Genomic DNA, 11,001 nt, shown 5'->3' with positions numbered 1-11,001 from the left:
TTTCTGTGGAAGTCGACAACGAGGGAGGTGTTTGATAAGATTTTTAGTACAAATTCCGTCAAAAAAAGATTTTTAGTACAAAGAAGAAGCCCACTAGTACGACGATGAGACTACAGGACTTGTTCCATCGCAATATCTACTCTACGGAATAGTTTACTAGACATACACTTTTAGCTATTCAGAAGAAAAACTTCATATGACTATCCAGAAAAATACATAATAACCTCATTAATCACCAAATCTGAAGATACATGTAGCAATGCGGGTTGGAACATACTAGTGCTGGCAAACATCCTATCAGGAGAATAAATGAAATGTCATATGCATCATTGTACACATCAGGAATTATGTTATATGGATATTGGGAGTAATTGGCCCAATCGGAAATAGAAACAAGAATCCATGTCCTGTTGTCTTCCTTGTACTTCTGAATACACCAATATAAGACAAATCATTCAGAATGTTTCTTGGGACAAGGCTGCAATTTCATCAATGAATTTAGTTGGGAGGCATGCTACCCGACCCATTTTCGAATCTAGAGTAATATGTGGAGCTAGAGCCAGAGAAACTTTCTGATCTTTCAAAACCAGGAAGATTATTCCCGGACCTTGCGCACGACATTCTCTGCCACAAATGACCAGGAGCAGAACCGCTAGGTGGCCTCAAGTGTTGTGAACCTGCAATAACATAGTCAGTTTCAAGCCATTCACTAAACATCCAATGTTGTTGGTGAGGATAAATACCATTGTTGTTTCCATGATCTGTTAAGGGCCTGAAGTATTGTAGTGCAAAATTGGGAGCGTGGTGGGTAATGAAGCCTTGACCTCTTGCACAAGGAGGAAGCTGATGAAAGACGCCTTGACATTCTGGGGCATGAGGATGTAACCCTTGACCTGATAGTCCAATAGGAGGATGCCGAGCATGGAAGTCGTGACCTAGTAGTCCAGGAGGAGGATAAGGAGAATATGAGCCTTGCTCTGCTAGTACCATGGGAGGACGCCGAAAGTATAGGCCATCATCTACTGGTGCGCAAAGAGGATGAACCGGGTATGATTGCTTATCTGAAAGAAGAGAAGGATGATGTCCATGATCAGTAAGTACTAGAGGAGGACATCGAGAGAACAAGACTTCCATGCATGTGGACTAATAGATAATACAAGCTTACCACATATCACTTCTTGTGATTCCACACGAGTGCCCCTGATTTCTTGTATTGTCGCAGTACTTACCTCTCCCTTGCTTGTGTTTACTGGTGATTTTCGGTCCCGTACAACAAAACCGATTAATGAGTCTTGGTTTGTATCGATTGTTGATGCGCCTTTCCAGAAACCATATTTTGCAAGCACTGTTATTATGTCCTTGTGTCCAGGACATACATAAATATATGAACCATCTTCTGTTGTTGCTAAACCAATTCTTTTGTTCACTTTTAACATCTTTGCAACCTGCATCAGTGTCATAAATAGCTTAAGCGTAATATTCTGAATGTCCATACCTACTAAGGACTAGAAATGAAAAATCAAGTGTCAATTTTACCTGCTTCATTCCCTCTAAGCCATTTTTCGAAGACTCAACATTCAACAACAGGGAAATCACCTAATAGGATATTGGTTGCAAGTTAAAATCAGTTTTGGTTTATTTCTGTGATATTTCAGTAACTATTAAAACTAATGATGAAAGAAAACTGACGCTACAAAACAAATTGTTATCTTGGTATATCAAATACAATTTCAAACTCATGTCAGCACAAAAGTAAATAATCCTAAAACGGGAGAATGTCAAATCATAAGAACAAGGATGAACCATCTATAATGTAAGAAAATGATCTTACCATTATTGACCGGTTTTGAGAGTGACGAAGATCCTTGAGGAATTTTTTAAAAACCGCCCATTTCACTCTTCCTTTGATTTCTATGGTTTTCGGCCAAACAATATCTTGAATTTTTTCCCCACTGCAAAGAGAACACATGGAAATCTATAATAAGAAACAACATGATTCTAACATCCACCATTTACAACAACTAAATATTTGTTTTTCAATCTAAGAAACAAATATAATCCTACTTTATGATTACAGTGGAAAAAATAAATATATTATGTACTTCCTCTGTTTTTATTTAGTTCGCGTATTAGCTTTGGTCAAAATCAAGCTTTGTGAACGTTGACCAAGTTTATAAGCAAAAATATTAACATATACAATAACAAATCAATACCATTAGAATATTATTGAATGTACTTTCACATCATATAGATTTGTTATGGTAAATGTTTATATTGTTTTCTATAAACTTGGTCAAACTTTACGAAGTTTGACTTCAGTCAACTCTAATATGCAGAGTAAATAAAAACGGAGGGAGTACATCACATTATCATTAAATCTGGTCAATTCAAGGCATGCATGTGTTGTCGTGCAAAGACAAATTATATTAGTTCTAACTTGTAAAAAGCAATCAAAGCTCCATACAAAAAGAATAAAATCATATGTAGAGATGTTGAACAAATGAAATGTTTCAATCCCGGAATAATTAACATGTTAATACCCTCTATAATTCATACAATAATATGACGAAATACTCGTTTTATTGGAGTTTGACTTGTTTTGACCTCATTGGCCTCTCGCCATCAAATTCTTTTTGGACAATATGCCCCACTAATTAGTACCAATAGAAAATGTATGTGCTTTCCCTCTACTATTATGAAAATTGATGCCTAAAGGACCATCTCACGTCCTACAGCTTAACTTCAAGGCTTCAACACCTATTATGCAAGGAAATGGAGATTTGACTGGATTGAGTAGAAAAACAGTTACATAACTTAGTAACATGGTGCAAACTTCTACCAATCAACATCCTAGTAAGGATATATGTTGGGTTGTGTGTATGTGTGGGGTGTGCATATGGGTTTGGCCCAAAGGCCCACCCTTGCGAATATCTACTCATACTTGTAGGTTATAGTTAAAGAGCAAGGGAGTGTTATAGATTTTTCCCCAAGAGACAACATGGTATAACACCCAGGTTACAACTAAAGCCATTGCTAGCGGCGAGAGGAAAGGTGGTGCTCATGGCTGTGGGTGAAGAGATGTTTTGTCGCTAGTGGATCTCTTGGAGTGAGGAGAAAATCGCATGGGAGAAGCTACAACAGAGCCGTAGCCTTTAGCAGATAGGAAATGGTCTGGAGCAGGGGGAGAGAACCACTGCTGGTTGTGGACCAGAGCAGAGAGAAGAGGTGCCTGCGGCCAGGAGTGTGGGGCAGCACAGCAAATTGGCATTGAAGCTTGTGGCGTGCAACCTGGGACCGGGGCCCCTCCTTGTGGGACGTGCAGGAACTGTAGGTCATGGGTGCTCGGGGTAGCAGCAGGAGGCGTACATGTGGCTGCTCAAAATCAAAAGCTCATCCGAGATGATGGCCAATAGTGTGTGCAAGTAGAAGGACCTGCAGGTCTGCGGTGTTGGTCCGTGGTGGTGAAAGGAGAGATTGGTGAGGTATGTACGACTACTATCACTTGGAGGTAGCGGTGTTGGTGTAGTGAGTACTGTAGCAAGAAGCAGAGAAGATGTCTGTTGCCTAAATTTGTCTGTGGGCTGCTGATGCTGCTGTCTTAGAGTGGAGAGAAGTAGATGTTTTTTGCTGGTTGCGGAAAGAAGGCAAAGCGAAACATCTTGTAGGAGGTGTGGCTAGTGTTTGTGACAGGTAACAGTGTGGTGGATTTAGGGCCTTGATGCGCTAGTTGCATTGAACCTGGTTCTAGTTGTTGATTGTTGTTGCTCAAGTAAGCTAAAAGTTAATATCTGATAGAGGAGAAGAGAGGAGGCATAGTCGCTTGCTCTTGGTGCTTTCTAGTGATACTGAACCATGGGGGAAAATCAAAGAATTGAGAAGCTACTTCAAAAAAACACAAAAAAGCTCAGAGAATCTCCAACAACGGCCCTATAATAGGGCACAAAAAAGCAGTTGGAGTAAAATTTGGGACACCAAAAAGTGAATTTTAGGGCACCAGACAATGCTCATCAACTATAGCAGCCCTAAAATTGGTGCCCCAAAAATACCGTGGATGTCGTTTTGTGCTTGTCCTATTTTAGGGCACTTGTTGGAGCAGCGTTTTTGGCATAAAGTGATGTAAAACAGCCATTTTATTGTGGTCCCATGTGGTCCCCCATTTGGAGCAAATTTTGCGGCAGCAACCAAAGTGTTTTATATTTGTAGCATATGGCCGCTCGCCACCGTCGTTGTTGGGCAAGAATTCGCCGGAAGTGTCATAGAAAGGTTAGTGCCTCTGCGCATACTATTGTGTGTGTTTCCTGGCCAGGACACTGTCGGAGGTGTAGAGGAGGCTCGCGGGAGGAATCGAGTGGAGTTTTGCCGGAATCAACAATCCAGTCGCGCTGGAGTCACTGGAAGGAGGTGAAGGAGACGGGTAGGGGACCTGCAAGCCTCACATCATGGAAGGGGTGTACAGCGAGCGAGCCGATGATGTGCTGACATAGTTCCACATCTGGACACCATCGTCTTGCTCTGATCGCTCGTGGCGGTTGTGCCCTGTTAAGGAGGAGGTTGCAGGCCGCCATCACTCCTGTGGCACGAGCCTCTCGCCGTGGAGGTCAAGGTGGATAGACACGACGACAAGGTGGAATGGTGGAGTTCATTTATGATTTTTAAATTTTAGGATCTGCTTTTGATCTGTCATTGATGATTTTAAAATTATATATAAAGTTCACAATCGGCTCTTGATCTGTCCTACATGTGCTTGAGTAAGCATGATGCGGTATGTTTTATTCTTCAGATCTGATAGTTGATTACGAAGAGGAAGGGGCCCCTAAAGAATGATGAGACACCCTTTCAGAGGTGGTGTCAATGGCGTTCACTTTGTGAGTTAGGAATTCTCTCTTCAGAAGGGGCCCCTAAACAAAGCCATTCAACGGATACATGCTCCAACCATTAGTAAATTCATTGTGGACCAATTGGTAGTCAGATCATTGTAAGTGGCACAACATACAAGTTCATGTTTATTATTCAATCATTTTCTAAATGGCTGCATACCTTTGTGCATATATGACTAAATGGCATATTGCTTCTTCAGTCTCATTTGAGTATATAAGGCGTGCATGCAATTTTAATAAGGCTCTCTTTTTTTTTCTCTCATTTCTTTGTTGTCTTTTGAGACTGGATATTTTTTCACTCATACCCAAGACACTAACAGAAGGAACCCAAGTCAATTTAGTAGCAACTATTGTGCTAATGGTTCAGCGGGATTTTTTTTTGCTCAATGTTCCATGATATTGAAGCTATTGTTGTAACAAACTGCAAGATGTTTCAAACATTCTCCTGCACTAGTGCAGTTCAATGAAAGGTGAGCCATGCGGTGGCCGAGATTATCTTCTTGGGATTGACCACCTTCAGATATATTTGTGATAGGGTGGACACCAGGATCACTATCGGTGAGGGTGAAAAGGAGGATAAGAAGTGACACGGATGGGGCGCCATATTGAAATAGAGGATGTAGACATGTGGGAGTCTTGAGCCATGCTTACTGGGCTAGGGGCATGTGATTTTTTTTCCCCATTGCAAAGCACAAGAATGTGGCTAGTAGAATTAAATCACATAAGCTTGGGAAATCAAGTCATAGTTTGTCTAACTAAGGGCTTAGGACTCGAGGAATATAATTTAGCTTGTAACAAGATGGTAATGATAGATACTTATCACCCATCTGATGGGGAGTGTTGGTTTTTTTGTGGAGAAATAGAGGGGGGGCGGGGGTTGATTCTATGTGTGGGGTGTGTGTACGGGTTTCTACCAAATTAAAGGCTTACTCTTATGTATATACACTCATACTTGCAGGCTGTAGTTACACAATCCATGATGTTCAAATTAATTTGGTTGTAAATCATATTATGTGTGTATGTATTTTATAGCCATAACTATTTCAAGTAATTCAAAGCAACATGGAAAATGGGATATAAAAGGAAAATGGTGCCTAAGGAAAAAAAAAATCCCTATTTAAACATCACATTAGTGGTTTTTGCACCGAGGGATTATGAGGAAACATTGATTAAGACCATTCTTTATATGACATATCAAATATTGCACATGAACTAATTGTTCTAAAAATCATCATCAGTTTAATACGACCTGCAGCTAATAATGGGCCATCTCCAAAGAAGACTGGAACTAGAAGCCATGTAGTAATAAATTCAAAAGGTTAAAATTGGTTGACACAAACTTAATGTTCACCCTGGTTCAAATATTACTTTATCAGCCGAAATTGACATTTGTCCTAACTCATCAAAATTCACCTACATTAGAGCAAAACACCAATTTGGTAAGCCAAAACACCAACAATTTTACATGTATAGGGTTGTCTGTTATCAAAACAAAATCTACTACTTCTCTAAAGACACAATGAAAACATTATACTAAATCAATAGTAAGAATGATGTCAAAAAATATCATTTGAAAGCATAACCAAGGTACTTATTTACCTTCTAAAAAAGGCGAGAACAGGCACCGTGGTAGTCTTAAGTCTGATGACACCACCCCCCAGACTTGTACACGCAGATGGAGATACGGAACCAATGACAGACTTCATATCATCATCTGAAAAATGAGATGACAGTACATTAGAAATATAATGTGTTGTTTTACATCCATGTAAATCATGTTACTTTATATATGTAATCCACCTGCAACATTCTATTTTGCAGATAACTGTACATGCCTTAGTTACCTATACAACTTCCCAGAGAAGCATCTGCGAGCTGATGTTGTGTTCCACGATACATATTTTTTGATATTTTATTTTTCTACCATAGATACAAGTTAAGCTGGAGAAGAATCTGTGCTCGGGCCTTGGGTTTTTGTGGGAGAGAGCACTATGCATTCAACAATAAGAATAAATGATTGTGCCTTTCATAAAAAAACAAAAACAAAATAGCGTGCTAAGAGAAATAGGAGCGGCCTCCTCCAGATGCTATACACGCTATTTACAAAGAGTGAATTGCAGAAAACCACTATATTGGCGTCTAGGTTTGCAGAAAACACTGATTTACAAACTTCTGCCAGAAACCATTGGTTCTGGGTCTAATCTTTTGCAAAAAACAATAGTTGACGGGTTTGCTCATTTGATGATGATTATGACAGATGGAGCCCACCCTTTCCTTATATGGGTAACTGTCCACAATAAACAGGGGTCTTTTTGCAAAAAAACACCGCCCCTCTTGAATTTTTTTTTGCCTTAAAAGCATTAACCACCCAGGCCAACAGACCTGGCTAAACAGGCCGGCCCGGCACGACACGACACGGCATGTGCTAATCGTGCCTGGCCCGGCACGACCCGTCGTGGCACGTTTAATAGCCGGGCCGGGCCGGGCCGGCCCACGGGCACTGCTCCATGGCCCAGGCACGACCTGATTAGTAAACTGGCCGGCTCGATGGCCTGTTTAGCATGCCGGGCTGCACATTTTCAGTCTGTTGGGCTGGTTTTAGGCATATTGAGCTATATTTTAGGTATACATATATAAAAAAAATCAGAAAATTATGTAAAAAAATAAATGGGCCATGCCGTGCCGGTCCGCATGCCCAGGCTCCAGGCCCAGGCACGGCCCAAGGCATGCCGTGTGCCGGCATGCAGCCCATTTAGCCCGTGCCGTGCCTGGCCCAAGGCGGGCCGTGCCGGCGTGCTCGCGGGCTGGCCTGTTTGGCCCGGCCCGTTTGGCCCCAAGCCGCGTGACGCTGCCCCCTGCGCCGGCCCGGGCGTGAGCAGCAGCGGCCGCGCCTCCCCTTCTCCATCCTCTCTCTTCTTGCTTTTCCCGAGCTGGCGGCGCGCATCTCGGCCGGCCGGCCGCGCCTCCACTTCTCCTTCCTCCCTCCTCTCTCTCTTTCCCGAGCCGGCCTCGCGCAGCAGGGGCGAACTTGGGGCCGGCGGCGACCGCGCCTCCCCTTCTCCATCCTCCCTCCTCGCGGTTCCCTCGTGCCCATCCCGTCCCCGCGTCATGGCGGCCACGTGAGCGGACCTCACCGGCGTCAAGCACGACGTGCTGGTCATGGCGGATCCTAACCGCGTGGCCATAGATCCACCGTGGCCCCCGGCGTCCTGGATCCGGTGATCTTTGGCACTAGAGGCCCTGGATCCGATGAACTTTGCGGCTAGACGGCATGCGGCTTCCTCTGGTGCTTCGACCACAGGCTGAGGATGATGGTCTGACGGCTGAGGACGCCGGACCTCTGGTGACCGCAGGCTGAGGGACGAGGTGCGGCCCACAGGCCTGGCCAGCTCCGCCGCCGACTGCCACAACAGCCGCGTGCCTGTGCCTGTGCCCTCCACTCCCGTTCCCGGCGACGGGAACCATTGCCGGCGTGCTGCTGCTCTGCTCGGCTGCTTGGGCAGCCCAAATCTATTTGTGGAGCTGATTGCTTTTTGTTTATTGATTGAAGGGTGTCTCTGCAAAATTTCAGGGACTATTTTGTAAATCTGGAAAATCCCTCATCTAACAATGTCTAACATTGTCTACTGTGAACTGTTATGTCATGTCATCAAATGTGGGACCCACACGTCATAATCATGATTAAAATGCTCGAAGCGATCGATCTGTTTTTTTCTTCTTCTTTTGCAAAAGATTAGGCTAAGAGTGAGTGATTTTTGTCACAAATTTGTAAACCGGAGTTTTCTGCAAACCTAGTGTCAATGTGGTGGTTTTCTTCAATTCACAATGTTTACAAATGGTGTTTTAAAAGAATGCCAGATATGGCCTAAAATTAAATAATAAAGGACTACAAAAAGCTTTAATGTTGCCTAACATCAACAACCCATGAGGCAACAACATAGCAAAAATATACTAATTTAGAATCAAGTGTCACCAGGATCTCCATTCCTAAAGAATAACCTCTCCTTACCGTCCATGGAAGTACTCCATGTAGATAGTTATTTAACAAAGTGACGATTAATCGGGTGCTAGGAGTTAAGATGGATAGCAAACATCACACATACATCACGAATCTGCGAGACCAAAAAAACTTGCCTGGTGCCTCGCTTGTCGGCGCCACAACGGGTTGCGACATCATGCCGCCGCGAACGGGGAAAGACTGCCGGAGAACAGGAGAAGATCAACGAGGAATAGAAGAAGAGGGGGCGAGCATGAGGAAGAAGCCGCCGCCGCCGCCGCCACGCAGGAGCGCTCGGTAGGGCGGAGGACTGGGTATTATACCTATTTGGGCTAGGTCAGGCTTGTGTCTTTGGGCTAATGGGCTGCCCAAAAAAAACAACACGATACAAGCTATCCCGTGCGAAACTTTAGTGGGCATTTCATATTCGGCGCTGCAGGCGCCGATTAAGGGCCAGTTTTCCTAACCAGCGCCTGCAGCGGTGTTAGCTGGGCTGGCCCATTTATCTGTTTTAGTCTGTACTTTTTTCTTCTATTTCCAAAAACGCAAAAGAAGTGCAGCACTGGTGACTTGAACAGGGGACCTGCTGTTTCGAGGTGCAATGCACCAACCACGCCGCCACAATACCTCCTCTGTTATTTTTCATCTTTCCCATTCTTATATTACTTCAACTTTTCCTTTCCTTTTTTTCCCTTTTTACTATTTTCTTCTTCCCAGATAGATGAACTTTTTTCTAAAATTTGATGAATTGTTTTTCAAATTCGATGAACTTTTTTCATATTTAATGAACTTTTTCAAAAAAAAAAACGATGAACTTTCTTTCAAATCCGCTGAATTTTTTCAAAATCGATGAACTTTTTCCCAAATTCGCTGAATTCTTTTCAAATTTGTTGAACTTTTTTCAAAAATAGTGAACTTATTTTCAAAACCGATGAACTTTTTTTAACGCCCCTAGCTAGGCATAAAAGCGAGGATAGATCTAAGTGGTGTCATCTTTGGCACTCAATTCCTCAATAGAGCACTTATAATCTTTAGGGGTTTCTCCCTTTTTAGCAATGATTAAATCTTTAGGCAAGAATTCAAGAACTTCATTTATAGCAAAAGGTTCCTTAATGATCGAGAGACAATTGGGATGAACACTTATTGATTTGAGATCCACATTTCCTTTACTAGAAGATTCACCCTTATTTTTTGGAACATAGATAAATTTGGCAGTTTTGGTAGGAGGATTTGGAGTGTTTTTAACGGAAGAAAACTCCAACCCTAAATTGGCAATGATATCCTCAAGTTTACCGATTCTCGTAGAATCTAGATCTATTCTTTCATTAAATATAGGTTCTTTCTCTTTAAAAAAATTCAAAGTAACTCCAACCCTAGATCCATATTGGGTAATTTGATTATGAATCTTTTTATCAAAATTTTCACTCAACTCAACAGTGGCAATTTTGTTTTCAATAATTTCAAGCATTTGCATCACATGTTCCAAAGTTAAAACAATTCCATTAACCAAAAGAGGTGGTGGGCCAAACAAATCTAACATAGCATTATAAGCATCAAACGTATGGCTACTCAAGAAATCCCCTCCGGCAATGGTATCAAGAATACATCTATTCCAAGGAGTAATGCCTACATAAAAATTGCGAAGAAGAACGGAAGTAGAAAGCTTTCTAGTGGATTTATTTTGAGCATTGCAAATTCTATGCCAAGCATCTTTTAAATTTTCTTCCTCCCTTTGCTTAAAGTTGAGAATTTCATGTTCGGGAGTAATAACAAGGATAGGAGGACTAGCCATTATGACAAGGTAAACGATCCAACACACGAGCAAATGGAAAAAGGCAAGCGAAAAAGATAGAGGAGATTGAGAAAGAGAGGGCGAATAAAACGGCAAGGGTGAAGTGGGGGAGAGGAAAACGAGAGTTAAATGACAAATAATGTAAATGCGAGGGAGATGAGTTTGTGATGGGTACTTGGTATGTCTTGACTTGAGTGAAGACCTCCCCGGCAACGGCGCCAGAAATCCTTCTTGTTACGTCTTGAGCTTGCGTTGGTTTTCCTTGAAGAGGAAAGGGTGATGCAGCAATAGTAGCGTAAGTATTTCCCTCAGTTTTGAGAACCAAGGTATCAATC

General features: G+C 42.4%; 1 protein-coding gene across 1 annotated transcript; it reads right to left on the bottom strand.

Annotated features, from left to right (window-relative positions):
* Positions 1-210: 210 nt before the first annotated feature.
* Positions 211-6,588, bottom strand: LOC119325568. The gene is made up of 6 exons (XM_037599299.1): positions 6,477-6,588; positions 1,832-1,952; positions 1,537-1,596; positions 1,166-1,445; positions 744-1,061; positions 211-677 (listed from the first exon to the last, which is right to left on the bottom strand). Exons 1-6 carry the CDS (start codon positions 6,581-6,583, stop codon positions 499-501), a joined length of 1,065 nt encoding a protein of 354 aa, XP_037455196.1. The 5' UTR covers positions 6,584-6,588; the 3' UTR covers positions 211-498.
* Positions 6,589-11,001: the final 4,413 nt, after the last annotated feature.

This window comes from Triticum dicoccoides, chromosome 6B, assembly GCF_002162155.2.
Source record: "Triticum dicoccoides isolate Atlit2015 ecotype Zavitan chromosome 6B, WEW_v2.0, whole genome shotgun sequence".
Taxonomy (NCBI): Eukaryota; Viridiplantae; Streptophyta; class Magnoliopsida; order Poales; family Poaceae; genus Triticum; species Triticum dicoccoides.
This window is presented reverse-complemented; position numbering and strand designations above follow the sequence as displayed.